A 15,036-nucleotide genomic window follows, 5' to 3' on the forward strand; every position below is an offset into this window, starting at 1 on the left:
TAATAGAGAAATGTCAAGTTAAGACAAAGTGACAATAAAACTTCTGAGCTTTGTACAGCTTCAAGAGTTTAATAAAAACACAGTTTTCTCTTTACTCCGTTTATCTTTGTTCTGCTTGGCCGTAAATAGCTCACTGTATTCTCACCATACTCAGTCCTACACCCGCAAGATTGAACGTAAGCACCCGAGTGTCTGTGTGAGCCAGACTCTTATTTGCATCCATCTGGAGGGACACTGAGTGCCATTCTTCTGTCAGGAACATAAGTGGGTGTCTGTGGAGTCGTGCCTTAGCAGTTTACCCCTACTCACATGCTTATCTCAGGCCAGACAAGCTCTACGTCTGTGAGGGTCAGCATTAATTGTGCCTCCAGGTTTCTAAAATTTAGTCCTAGGAAAATGTATTTAACTCAGTTTAATTTGAATGGTACAGACAGACCTCAGTCATCCTACATTTAGTGCAGCAGCAACCACAGTTTCCTCTGTCTCAACGGAAGACAGTAGAAGCAGCAGGTGTATGCAAAAAACCCTGCTGCAAGAAGATGAACCTCTACTTGTCGCCTAAAACTGTAAGTGCAGTTTGCTTTGTTTTTGTTGTTTAACTTTTTTTATTCTTTGTATGTAATGTTGCATTATTTATCTATATCTGTACAATCCAGTTTTTGGATAAACAATGCTCATTCTATGCGAAATTATCGGCAATCTCAGATCCTCTTTCCCCCCTTTGTCAACATCACAGTCCCACATTTTCTTAACAACTGCATGTGCAATAAACACTTTCTTGCTGAACAGTATATCAGAGAGGTGCACTTTAAGCATTACTTGTCCCCTCTGGTAATTCTTGCTCTTTTTTTTTTAGCTTTGGTCCAAATTATAGGTGCTATGTTACTATGTATTTGATACCTGCTTAGCCCAGTTGATTAGATTCAGGTTTGCCTGAGGTGGGGTAATATTGTGAACCTGAACTGGGAAATGTCATACTTGTCTCATGTCATGTAATTATCTCAACTATTTCTTCTCTCCTTTGAGCTATGAAATGTTGATTTCACAAATTGTAGGCTGAAAGAGTTTGGTGGGTGACACATTGGACTGTAGTCAGGAATGCTATTCTGTGAGGGAAGGAAAACAATGACAGTGGGAGGAGAGAAACGACAGAGAGAGAGACTGTGAGGAAGAAAATGAGAGGATAAACCAGTGTAGCAGGTCTGCGTCACTGTACACCGTCCATCATGCAAAGCTGATAAAGGGAGGAAAAAGACAGAGAGAGAGAGAGAGAGAGAGAGGAGTTAGAAGCTGAGGTCATTGCTCAGCACTGTTTGCATTATGTACCACAACAAAACAACGACTTAGGACATGAACAGAAGTCACTGAGGTAAGATACATGTCTTGTGAATATGTGAGTAGATAAGTGAGCTAATTTGTTACTGCTTTTGTTTCTTATTGTTTAATAGAAATGTAAAGTGTTTCCCAGGTTACACAGATAGGAAGCTTTGTGAGCTAGCAGAACAGGTGTTTCTGTAAACTGACACTTGGACTCACCTACGATGGAAAACACAGCTTGAAAATCTTTACACACCGATAAAAAAAAAGTTCTACATGCACTTATCTCGCAGAAAATATTAATAGAACTAGGTAGACTGTGGTCCTTTACACATGTAGAGTGAATGATCAGATTACACTTTTAAGTCTAGTAGAGATGACTGTATTTTCATTCTCACTTGATTAAAGATGGTTTAACAGGCGAGGCATGCATGCTTTTCTGAAGCGTTGAACTCAGATGTCCCTGATCGTTATTGTCCTTTGGTAATTTTAAGGTTTGTGTACAGCAGATTGAATGTAAATCAAAGTAGCTTCAGCTCTCATCCAGTCAGTTTCATTTTACCTGAATATACTGACGGGAGGTTTTTCCATCAGTTGATTTCTTTTTTCAACTCCATGAAACTAATGTGCACTGAACAGAGAGCAATGGTGACAATTTAATGAATTGTTTGTTTTTTTTTTTGTCAAGTGGATTGCTGTCAGGTGAGTTTTTCCTGTTTTTGCTTGGGGTTTAGCTGACTAGTAGTCTTGAGTATGTTGCTTGTATAAACAAACATTATGATACGTCCTAGTAGCTGAGACCTGCTCTATGAATGGGCTGTTTGAATCAGTGCAAGAAGAATGTGAGGAAGGCAGTGACATGTTGCAAAATGACATAACTGACGGACTTTAAAGTTAGTATTTTCCCTTTGTTGTTATATCTTGCCTTCCTTTTATTTCTTCCAGTGGGTTTTCCTCTACCTACAGTCTACCTCATGCTACACTCTGAAATACCGAGTTCCCTGTCTTCTTCCAGACTCTGATCCTGTTTGACCATTTTGAGGAGCCAGAGTGACCACAATCCACATACCATTCCAGTCTGATCTGTTCTGAAGATAGAAATTTGTACATGTTTATGCTTGGCAAGCAGTGGGAGCTGAAGTCAAGCTAAGAAAGTAGAGGCTCCTGAGGACAAAAAATCGACAAGAGGAGTCAGATGGTCCTCCAGACCACAAAGCGGAGAAAAATCAGGAATATTTGAATTTTGAATAGAAGGTTTCTTTTGCCCAATAATCATATAAAGATACGCAAAGCATTCAGATGTAGTGTTTCTAAAGGACTGCCTGAAAGAAAAGTTAAATATCAACTACGGTCTTCGGCTTTCTTTTTGGGTTCTGGCATTTAACAAGAGGTCATTAACTCTGTTTGCTTTCAGACAATGGAGGTACCCTTGCTGCCTGCTTCAGCGAGTGAGTACAACAAGCAGAAGACAGGCACACGCTTCACTGTCCGCTCAGCTAACTCTCCCCCGTACAGTCTCACTCGCAGGCTGGGTGTTAGGAAGAGGGAGACGACTGAGGCCTTTGGAGAAAGACAAAGGCACAGGACACATGCTGACACAAATGATCCAAATGAGGAGGAGGATGCTGTCTCTGGATATCAAGCCAGGACGAGGAGCAGTAGAGCCACAGATCAGAGTGAGGAGAAGGATGCATCAGGCTTTCAAACACAAACAACACTGAACTTTAACAGCACAGAAAATAAAACAATGCCAGACTCTGATGCTTATAAAGGATACGACCATGTATTTGCAAGGACAGAATGGAGGAGACACAACCTTCCAAGCAGAAGTAAGAGTTTAGATAGGAGAATAGGGGCAAGAAGCTCTGCTCAGGGTTCCATACTGCCAGCCAAGGGAGAAGCTGATCTCAGTGAACATGCTAGAGATTTAGTGGAAAAGACAGAAGTGAACAGGGGCCTGTCAGACAGGTTGACTTCTTCTCTACACAGTAAATCTGCAGGCACTAGTTATGTGCAAGATAGGAGCCAGACTTTGGACTGGGCCAGTAGGGGTCAGTCTCTCCCTCTTCGGTTTAGGTCAGAGTTTGGGCATGGCTCAAGATTTACAGAGAATTTGTTTGGCTCTAAAGGTAGTCAGAGTATACAAGAGCGGATAGAGAAGCTCTATGAATCAGCGGGTGAGAAGGCAGCAGGGGGAACCTTTCCTAGGCGGTTCTCATCAAGTGAAAGCAATAGTCCAGTGGAAAGCAGAATATCACTCATCTGGACTCAGAAAGGCACACCAGAGTCTGAAACAGGTCTTTCTCCAAGGACAAGTACTCCTGGAGAAAGGGCAATTACGGGACAATTCAACAGCAGGTATGCAGAGGACACTAACTGGGGGAAAGGGGGGCTAGTGGAATCAGGCACCAAGTCCCTGGACAGAGCCAGAAGTAGGCATACATTGGCAGCTCACATTAGATCTGCCAGAGCGGCAGGAGGCATTAATTCATTTAAAACACCAAGCACTTTCTTAGGGGAAACTTTTATAGATTCTTCTGAAGTCGGAGAACAAAGAGAAAATGGGGTCAAGGAAGAGAGCAGGACTAACCAAGGAAATGAAAAGAGTGCAAATGGTGTACTGCAAAGGAATTTGCACGAAAGAATGGACAAACTTAAAGCACAAGAGAAAGATAAACAAACAGACGAAGGAGCAAAGAGACAAACTAAACTGATGAGTGATGTTACTGATGAAGATGTGTTCGAGTCAGATCCACAGAAGAATACACTGAAAACAGCAGAGAGGAAGACGTTTCTAGAGATGCGGTCAGCTCCATCTGCAACCAGCGTGAGGAATAAGATCAGTCAGTTTGAAGCTCTGACACAGAAAGCAGCATGTCAAGTCAGTTTGCCCAGACGGACCTTTTCTGTGCCAACGCAGCTCAGTAAAATCCATGATGGAGTAAAGAAGAGCAAATCAGCAAAAGAAATAAGTGGGCAAAGAGATGACAGGGAAGGATTGAAAGGGAGGTGGGCAGAAGATACAGTGTTGGGAAAGGGGAAGAGTCCTGGGTCAGAGATATCTTTATCAATGGATCCGATTGGACTTGGGTTTGAGGGGACAGAGACAAGAGGAACTTATTTGTTAGGTGAGAGCAAAATCAACATTTCTGACTGTGGTGAATATTCCAGTCTTAAGAGAACACTGCAGCTACCTCTAAATGAAGGAGCTCAAAGATGCACTAGACAGTTTTACACAGATGAGACAGATTTTTCCAAAGTCTCCCGCTCCAAAGAGTCCAGCAAGACCGATGTGACAACCAGCAATGTTTCTTCCTCTCATACATCCTCTGCACAGCCAAGGCAACACCTTGATATGACGTCACCAGTTAGTGATGATGACAAGACACCAACAAATTCTCCCAGTGACTCACCTTTTTTGTCACCTGCACAACCAGAAAATGCAGCTTTTATCAGAGAAAAGAAAAACACTTCCGGTGCAGCACGAGCATGTAAAACTGAAGATCTTAACCCCACACCTCTTCCTGTGGCCGCCTCCTCCCACAGCAACTCTTCCGACCTGCTCTCTGCATACGTCCAAACAGCCTATCCAAAAGGGAAGAAACAGATGTTGGACTTGACCGCTTGGATAGCTGGTCTAAACCAAGAATATGACTGTTGGAATGCTAATAAAAAACATTATGAGGATGATGATGATGATGATGACAGTACACAGTTGGATGAAGATTCAAACTATGATTCAGACTCTGGGGATTCCTCAGTGACCATCACCAGTAATATTAGTCAGTCAGATCGCAGGAGCTACAGTGTCAGGTGGGTACTGCTTATATGATCAGCTTCCTGGTTTGACAGAGATCAACAACTCATTCATTTATTTATTTTCCTCTTCTTTATCTTTGTAGTCTTACAGATCTGTGTAATTTTGCTGGAGTTGAAATTGAATCAAATAACGACTCTGATGAGGAGCAGCTAACAGGCCGGCGGTCTGCCTCCCTCAGCTCAGATTTGTCAGCTTTCTCCTGTGTGTCTCTGTTGCCCACTGAGGCGCTCGACAGGCTGCTTGAAGATGTCAAGACCCTGGGGGACGAGACCCTTCAGGTACAGCAGCAGCTGGTCATTTATAACCTTCTTGAAAAAAAAAACAAAAAACACAACTACTTTACTCAAACAAGGTTCAGGTTTACTCAGGTTGTATTAACTGTGCCATGTTGTTCTCTGCTGTGTAGTTGCTCCAGTCATTTTATTGGTTCATCATTTCCTGATGAAATTTCAGCAGAACACACAAGATCTACAACATGACTGATTTGGTTTCATTATTTTTTCTATGAATAGGGTTTGAGCCTGCAGGGTATGTTGTTTTCCTTTTAATTTTACTGGCAATCATCAGTCAGACTCCAAAGACTTGATGATGTTGTGTATGGATGACAAAAGCCAAATGCAATGTCAGCAGATCATTTCTAACTGAAAATAGTGTTAAGTTACGCAATGTCAAACAATTGAAAGAATCTAGTTAATCTTGTTGGGTGGTAGTGCAAAATTCTCAGGACCATTTAAGAAAACTATTGTTGGTGAGCACAGTATATTCAGCAAGTTCTTTCATGCAAACAGAGGAGGATATACAGTGCTGTGCAAATATGATGGGACACCTCTCATTTCTTTTTTATTTTGCCTCCAATGTCTTGAATTATAGTTCACCAGGCTTTCTGGAGGTGTTTACACATTGTTGTTTGGACATTAGCTGACTTTTCCCTCAATTTCTAGTACTTGTATCTTAGAAGATTGAGTTTTCAGAAGAATAGGCTTTTCATAAAATATTTTTATTAGTGTTATTTAATGTATTCACTCATAACTGACCTAAACTACCAGTCAAAAGTTTGGAGACACTTTCTCATTGACTTTAATGGTGCAAAGAAGACGAGTTAGGCTTAAAAAATAATCTACAGCAGAATAAAATGATCTGAAGGCAACATTAAATCCAGCAAGGACCTGAAACGGGACCTGAGAGGAGATTATGACCCATCAGTTGATGCCTCATCAGAGGTGGTGTAGAAAATGGAAGTGTGGTAGTCAAATAGGGACAAAAGGCTATCCCTGACACACAGGCCAGAACCCATAATCTTTGAGGGTATGAAGTACCATGAATGATATGCAGATTTTAGGATAACATCCGAGTGGTGTATATTATTAATGCTTAATAATGCACTAAGTAATGTTAATTAAGGGACCGTTATTGTAAAGTGTTTTTTTTTTTTGCAACACAATATTAAACTAAATTTCTGAACTCAATATATGCCTTGAAGAATAAGAAGATATCTAAGAAAATATGTAGGTAGTATATTTAAATAAATTTTTCACATGTTGTCCCTCTTCCAGGACTATGACGATGTGCAAGTGGTGGTTCTCCATAAGGAGGTGGGAGTAGGACTGGGCTTCAGTCTGGCAGGAGGCGCAGATCAAAATAAGCCAATCATTGTGAGCAAATACCCCACTCACATTAAATATAATACTGCCATAAGTACCTTTATCATCAGTTTCTTTGTCTTTTTCTTTTACACTGTTTTCCTTTTAGGTGCACAAGGTGTTTCATTCAGGTGTAGCAGCACAGGAGGGCTCTATAAAGGAAGGAGACCATGTTTTGTCCATTAATGGCACTGCACTAAGTGGGAGTGCCCACTGGGAGGCCCTAAAGGTGCTAAGGAAGGCGAAGAGTCAGGAAATGGGAGTGGTGGTTCTGAGGAAGGGTGATGTCAGCAGTGCCTTGAAGGTTGGAGTAGAGGAAAATAATGAAGAAACACACACTCAATATGAGACAGGTAACAGCAGATGTTAAACCAAGAAATGAAAAAAACTAAACTTGCCTTTAAAACAGCAATTCATGTTAAGATACTGTGTCTATGCAAAACTTGAAGGTCAGCGTGTGTGCGTGCAAATACAAAAGAACAGCAGGGATCTGGGCTTCAGTCTGCAGGGAGGTGTGGGCTCCAGAGACGGGAATAGACCTCTCACCGTACAGAAGATCTTCCAAGGTGAGATTTGGGACTCACTGATTCAGTGCTTTAGAGAAAATCTGAGATAAAACATAAACATTGTTATGAAATTAACATCTAACAGATATATAATTCTCCAATGAAAGTTTTTGTTTGCTGACATTTTCAGTAGTGGCAGTCAAATCAAAGCTGTGCTGTTCCTTCTGTTAAATGAATGATGACATAAGTTTATGGGATCATAAACCTAAAAGTCATAATTTGCAGCTGTAAATGTTTGCATGTTTGCAAAAGAAATTTTGTGTACATTTGTAAACCAAGTTTTGGCATGCTCAAAAAAACAAATCTGAAACTTAAAAAACAAAAGGTTTTTTGCAGTCTTTCTGTACACAGATGTGAAGCACAAAACTAAAAGACAATAAAGTGGCAGTTGCAATCTGTCCCTGTTTTTTTTTTTTTTTTTTTTTTACTACTGTATAATCAAACTATCTAATCAGAGATAATACAGCCTTCTGTCCTCCAGCACTGCTGCAGGGCCTTGAATGGAAGTAGTTCAATTATGAAGACATTTGCATTTACAAACTTTCATTTTTTTGGGCAAGTTTTTTTTTCATAAGGACAAAACTTGATTCACAAACATAAGCTTGGAAATTATTTGCCATAGTTGCCTCTGTTGCCAACACAGAGAAAGAAACAACTATTCATGCTCACATTCACTAGTATTGCCATAGAACATTTCATGTACAAGACAATACAAAGTGCTTTACATAAAACATAAAAAGCATTATAGCAGGGCCAGAAAAAGCAATAAATAAATAAAATTACATTAAATAAAACTAAATTTTATGAGGAAATATTTTATTTTATTTTAGTTCATTTTATTTTTAGAGAGTAACAGTGGTTTATAAAATACTGTTTTTGCATTCTTTTTCCCCTTAGGAGGTCCTGTTGACAAAGTTTATCCTGGTGATCAAGTGTTGGAAATTCAAGGCATAAGCACTACAAAAATGAGACGTCTGGAGGCCTGGACTTTCATCAAAAGTCTTCCACCTGGGCTTGTAGAGGTCGTTCTACATCGGCCAAATAAACATTTGCAAACATGAGGATTATAGCTGTGCTTTGTGGGATGTAGCTCAGGGAGCACTGATGGACAATACGTTCTTACAATACAGTAGCAGAGATGCATTTCAGATCAACAAAGTGCAATTAATCAAGAAATGCACTAAAACAGCTCATAAGACGAACTTAATACCAATGCCCTATAAAGCATAGGAGACAAAAGCATAGAAACCTGGTTAAAGATGTTTTTTCTCACTTTCTTTGCTTTTTAGAGGAGTGCATCTACCTCAGGGCCTGGGCTGTTTTGTGAAAGCCAAAACTTAAGTGCACTGATGGCAAATACGTTGGAACAAGTTGATGCAAATTTCTAACAGTTTTGTCAGAAAAACCTGTATTTTGGCACTTTTTTCCATTTTAAAAATATGTTGTAACATCCTGTGAATAAATGCTTTTAGAGTTTGTATGGCTTTTCAATAAAAAATAAATTAATTGGGCTTGTTATTCTTGTATAGAGAGATAAGAGTGGCTTCATATGGACTTTTATATGAGTTCTCTGGAAAGATCGGTGAACTTGCTTCTACACCTGTGACAACGTTCCTACATCAGTTTAGGTGAAATTCAACTTCAGTTTACACAAAAAGGCTTTAATGATATCATTGACCTAAAAAATATAATTAAAAGTTTTCACATTTTATCTCAACTTTGTCTAAAGGAAGTCTCCATGGCAACATAGAAAATGTGAAAATGTCAATGTTGTGGTCAGACAAAAAAATGCACCAACAAGCTGTTTTACTGCAGAGCTTACTGCCAGACTTATTTCCTGGCATCGGTGAGGAAGTCAGATGAGTTCAAATAACAGACTGGCTGTGATTTAAAATATTTCTTTTTGTTATTCTTCTTCTTCTTATTATTATTCATATTCTTATTATTGTTATTATGATACTGTTCTTGTTGTAAACATCTGACTGCTCATCTTATGGTCTGAGTGACACCAGGTGTGCTGGTATTTATTTAATAAAATCTCATCGGCGGGTCATGCTGGTGTTGCTACACCTACAGCAGATTGTTAGATTTCCTCACTTGTCATTAAAATCTGTAATCTGATTTCAGGAAAGTTAATAACATGTTGTAAAATTAGCCCTTGATTATTAACCTCTGTTACTGCCGCCAGGTCAGGTCATTTATGGTGTCTGTTCATAAGCAAGTTCTAGCAGCTGTGGGACAACATGTTCTCTGTACCAACCAATCCTGAGGAGTTACAACTCCATAAACCTGCCTTCTCTGTGTGCAGCTGTGGAGACAGACGGCAGGAGGAGAGTGGAGAAGGGAGACACACTGCAGGTTGAGGAGTACGGATGCTTTCGTCTTTACTGCTTTCAGTGAAACTCATCATATCATCTCCCACAGAGACACATAACCGCATTAGAATATAGTTATTTCATTTCATCCTGGTCATGTTGAAACTGCGCAGCCTGAAAGTGACCAATGCTCTGCTACGAGAATGCATGGCTGAATTCTTGGGAACTTTTGTCCTCCTGGTAAGTTACAATTTAATCTTTGTGCTGGCATCCAATTTGATCCTCAGATTGGTTCAATAACAACATTGTCTTTTAGAAAGAAAAAGAGGAAGAGCAGTCAAAACATATAATTTGCAAATAAGGGAACTAAAGAAACTTTTTCCATAGTTATTAAGATTTTGTGTCAAAGTGACCTTGTCCATAACGATTTGATGCACAAATCTTAATTAGAGATTTATAGCATTTACACTTTTACTTCTTGCATAATTTCCTCTTTGGCGTAATGAGGTCTACGCTTTGTTATATGGTTATACAGATAAGATAGATCCTGTCATACAGCTTCTCTCATGACAAAGTCTAAATTTATGAGGGGTTACAATTAATTATGAATTTAAGGATGAACTGCTGCAATGTTTTGTCCTATAAATAATTAAGAATGACAAAGAAAACAGCAAAGGAATTGCTAAATGAGTATGTGAATATTTTCACCAGACATGATGTTTAGATGTTTTCACCACAGAAAGATGAATCCTTTAAACCTTGTCATATCTTCTTACTTCTCCCTACTTTCTCTTGTTCTGTCCACCTCATTTGCGACTAAGCTCTTCGGCTGTGCTGCTGCAGCACAGGTGAAGACCAGCAGAGAGACTAAAGGCCAATATCTGTCAATCAACATGGCCTTCTCTGTGGGTGTGATGTCGGCCACGCACCTAACCAAGGGAATTTCAGGTAAAAAAGTACTATAAAAACTAAAATTGGGATGTGTTACATCAGTATATCACACAGTCAGCCATCATTTGGAGAAAGTGAAATGCAATAACAGATAAGCGTTAGCAAAAGAACTTTACTGCCGCTGATAACTAATATCTGCTCTGAAGATTGTGAGCTTATAGCTAGACATGAAAGAGATGTTCGTGTCAAACTTAAGTCACTTGTAGATATTAACGCCACACACGGAGATTATCTGAGATTTATTTACCTTCCAAATAATCTGCCTTTTAACATTTTACTTCTATTATTTTCTCCTTTCATATCTCCTTCATTTAGGTGCTCATCTGAACCCAGCCGTCACTCTGAGTTTTTGTATTTTGGGGAAGGCCCAGTGGAGAAGGCTGGTGCCATTCTGCCTGGCCCAGATACTGGGGGCCTACGTGGCATCGGCACTGGTCTATGTGCTTTATTATGGTTCGTTGTACTTTTTCTATTATATGAATGTAACCATTATATATATAAAGTGGTGGTCAACAGAAATGGCACTCAGAAATTGCAAGCACAGAACAAGACAAATCAAATAAGTAAATACTTAAACAACAAACAGTTGGTTTATCTAAATAAATTTGACAAAGGAGAGCTCATCCCATTTGATGACTTGGTTCATCTGAAACTTTGTGTACATAATGTTTATGAAGGAAGGTGGCATTGGTTCACTGACGCTGCAACAAATGTTTTGGAAATGTCAGTCACATACTAAATGTTTTTCATTGCACCAGGCCGTTTAGACATTTTTGTCACTTCGAATAGGGAATTTGCCTGAGGAAAACATCTGACCATGCAAAGGAATTACTGAAATAGAAAAGTATAACAACACGTTTACACGTGACCAAAATCTAACTGGAAACCTTTGCAGAAGGATTAAATCAGATGCTGTAATTTGGACTGCAGCAAATAACAAAACACTGCATGAATGAACGCAAATAGAAACCAGCAACTACTAGATGTGTACAAAGAAATTTCAGAGGATTAAATGTTGGCAAAAATTTCAAAACCATAGAGAAAAAAAGAGGATTAGGCCCATTTTACATCTGTATTTGTTAATGTATAAATATATATATATATATATATATATATATATATATATATATATATATATATATATATATATATATATATATATATATATATATATACATATATATATATATATATATATATATATATATATATATATATATATATACATATATATATATATATATATATATATATATATATATGTATATATATATATATATATATGTAAAGCCTGGCTGAAAGACTAATGGGCAGACAATTTCTCTTTAATCATTCTCGTCTTATACATTAAATCTGTTTCTGTTGCAGATGCTATTATGGAGTTCAGTGGGGGAGTGTTGACTGTATATGGTCCAAATGAAACAGCTTCTATATTTGCCACATATCCCACAGAGTACCTTAGTTTGGGAGGAGGTTTCCTTGATCAAGTAAGTAGAATAATTGGTGTGATTTTAAATTTGTATTTTCTCAGCTGTCCCTTTGCTGAAACCACACGAGTCCACAAACTCTTATGTAATTAGGTTGTGGGCACCGGCATGCTGTTGTTGTGCATCCTATGTTTGGATGAAAGGAGAAACTCCCCCGCTCCCTCTGAGCTGATCCCTGGCATAGTTGCGGTGATCGTCCTTGGGATCTCCATGTCAATGTCAGCAAACTGCGGTGCAGCAATAAATCCCGCCCGGGACCTCGGACCACGTCTCTTTACACTAACAGCAGGGTGGGGCACTGAGGTCTTTACGTAAGTACATTGAACTCTTAGACAATAGAAAAACAGATATTGGTTAATTATTGAATGAATAATTTGAAACTATTCAGAATCCTGCAGTATTTTATGAAAAAAGACGCCTTTTACCATGTTGAAGTACTTTTGTTTCATTTCTTTTTTATGGTAATTTGTAATATTGAGTGTTAGTCGTGCAATTCAGGTAATTGTTTTGTAGTTACTTTCTCAAAGTACTGAGTACCATAACCACAACAGTCAGCTTTCAACTTGGCCAAAGTGCCTTGCTGGAAATCAATGAAAACATTGTTAGTTATGTGGTAAAAGAGATGCCACTAACATCAGTTTCGATTTTCTTGTACGATCAATAATAATATCCCTATAACTTGTTGAGTTTTGTACACTGAAACCCGTGTGCTTGATTTCATTTTGATTCAAGTCAATCGAGTTTTAATTATAACAACCAGTAAACCAAAGTACTGGACGGAAATAAAAACAAGCAAAAAAAACACCACAGCTATGAATTATGCTCATCATTTCACAAGTCACACCATGTGTCAAAGTGCCACAAAGTGTCAAAGGTTGATCTGAATAAGCAGGTCTTTAGTCTACATATACACAAACCTCAGTATTGCCAATAAACCGCCATTAAACTGATTATTCTAATGAAGTTAAGCATACAACACTTTAAATGCAAAGAGTCCTGTACTTTTAGAGGGATAAATTATGAGACATATCATGATAAGATATAATTAATTAATTTATTAAGTAATTAAAATTTTGATTTATGTCATGAATTCTGCCAGTGATCAATATGACACATTATACACTGGTTTAAGACAATCACTCTCAATCATATTCAATCACAAAAAAAATCAAAATAAGTAACAATCTGTTCATTTAATTAACATAGACAGTCACACATTTTTAGTTTTAAAATGTTCACATTTTGTGAAAATGTTTTTTTTTCTATTTTTAAACATTAAAACTGGATGCAGCAGCAGAGTCTTACATCACACCTTTAAGTAGTTTTGTATTCTTGTAATTGAATTATTAAGACATTTTGGCTTAGAATAAAGCAGATGTGCTTATTTTCTTGTGGTCTTACACATTTTAAATAAGTATTGATAGTGATCAATATTAACAGTTTGGATTAATGCTATTGATTCTTCATCACTGTAATGATGCAGATCAATGTATTGTTATAACCAAAGTGCAGAAGAACTGCAAATCGTTGTTTATATAACTTTAATATAATCTTGTAAGTTAATCTTTTACTTTTACAAGTGTAGGTACCAAACACTGCATATTACATATAAGTAATTAATTTTTAAAAATCTAACAATTGCATTTCAAATGCACTGCTAGCCATCCAACTTTTTCCTATTCTATTCTATTCTATTCTGTTCTCATTTAGCAGACGCTTTTATCCAAAGCGACTTACATATGAGTGAGAACAGCACAAGCACAAAATCAAACAGTAGAGCACACCGTAGGAAGGTGCTAGTAGACTGTCCAGTTGGACGTAGGTCCTGACATGAAGCTCTACAGGTGTTTTTTGTTTGTTTTGTTTATTTGTTTTTCTTGTTTGTTTTTCACCCTTCCAATCCCCTATGTTAAAATACAAAGAAAATAAAATGTAAATTTTATCTTATTGAACCCTTTTGTCACATCAGTCTATGCATTTTCTATTCAGGTGCTTCGATTACTGGTTCTGGGTGCCGCTGGTGGCTCCACTTATTGGAGGTGTTTTAGGCTCCTTCATGTATTTGATCTTCATCCACTGGCAGCTGCCTGACTCAGAGCCCCCAGAGAACCTCCCTGACATCCCAAACATTAGTGACGAGGTCAAGCAGCCAGATGACACCTTGGAAAAAGGATATGAGTTAAAGACTGCACATTTCTAATAGTTACTGGTATTAAAATGTCTTTGTCAAAATGACTGGTTGTCCAGTCTAGTAGACTGGCAATATTTGAGAAGGAGGAAGTGTTTATGTGAACAGTTAACATTGTAGAAATGACTACAAACTTGCTGTAGAAATCTTAGTGTTTCAGAGTGATTCCTTGTGGGAGTAAATGGTAAATGGACTGTACTTATATTGTGCTTTGCTGTTCATCTTGACCACTGAAAGCACATCACATTTACCCATTTACTCACACACACTCTCATGCAGCGCTTCAACAGCTTATATACTAAGTGCTTTGCTCTGTCACACACATTCATATCTCGATAAACACATCAGGAACGTGTGGCAAAGTTGAGTTCAGTGTTTTGCCCAAAGACACTTCAGCATGTAGTCAGGGGAAGCCTGGAACTGAACCTCTGACTTTTAGGTAGTCAGATGGCTGCTCTTCCTCCTGAGCTATAGCCATAAATGTTGCACGCACATGAGCAGCTACAGCCATCAGTAAAGGAATAACAGTAGATAAGGGTAACTGTAAGGTTTTAACCTTAGGGAGTGCAGAATGGCGACATCCCCTCAGGTGCACAGCCAAAGGAAGAAGAGGAGGAAGAACCACGGGACTCCAAAATTGGCAGAGCTCGGTTTCTTTTTACTTAGATTTCTTTTCAGTTTCACATGCACAGACACCATTCCCCCCTTTTGTTTTCAATTCACATTCCTCCACCAGTATATATATAGGCGAG

General features: G+C 38.4%; 2 protein-coding genes across 3 annotated transcripts; both read left to right on the top strand.

The window, feature by feature from the left end:
* Nucleotides 1-431: 431 nt before the first annotated feature.
* On the top strand, nucleotides 432-8,679 carry LOC306756107 (uncharacterized protein). 2 transcript variants are annotated; one of them, XM_079240768.1, is made up of 7 exons: nucleotides 432-566; nucleotides 2,732-5,130; nucleotides 5,220-5,415; nucleotides 6,691-6,789; nucleotides 6,887-7,130; nucleotides 7,227-7,343; nucleotides 8,241-8,679. In XM_079240768.1, exons 1-7 carry the CDS (start codon nucleotides 540-542, stop codon nucleotides 8,402-8,404), a joined length of 3,246 nt encoding a protein of 1,081 aa, XP_079096894.1. In that variant the 5' UTR covers nucleotides 432-539; the 3' UTR covers nucleotides 8,405-8,679. The 2 variants fall into 2 exon arrangements, with proteins under 2 accessions (XP_079096894.1, XP_079096895.1); XM_079240769.1 differs by lacking the exon at nucleotides 432-566 and adding an exon at nucleotides 1,279-1,369.
* A 1,135-nt stretch (nucleotides 8,680-9,814) lies between these two features.
* Nucleotides 9,815-14,296, top strand: aqp10a (aquaporin 10a; the record flags this gene model as incomplete). The annotated part of the gene is made up of 6 exons (XM_079241080.1): nucleotides 9,815-9,898; nucleotides 10,480-10,606; nucleotides 10,925-11,062; nucleotides 11,978-12,096; nucleotides 12,190-12,407; nucleotides 14,086-14,296. 6 exons carry the CDS (start codon nucleotides 9,815-9,817, stop codon nucleotides 14,294-14,296), a joined length of 897 nt encoding a protein of 298 aa, XP_079097206.1.
* Between the last annotated feature and the right edge of the window lie 740 nt (nucleotides 14,297-15,036).

Source organism: Telmatherina bonti (genome assembly GCF_933228915.1).
Source record: "Telmatherina bonti genome assembly, chromosome: 5".
NCBI lineage: Eukaryota > Metazoa > Chordata > Actinopteri > Atheriniformes > Telmatherinidae > Telmatherina > Telmatherina bonti.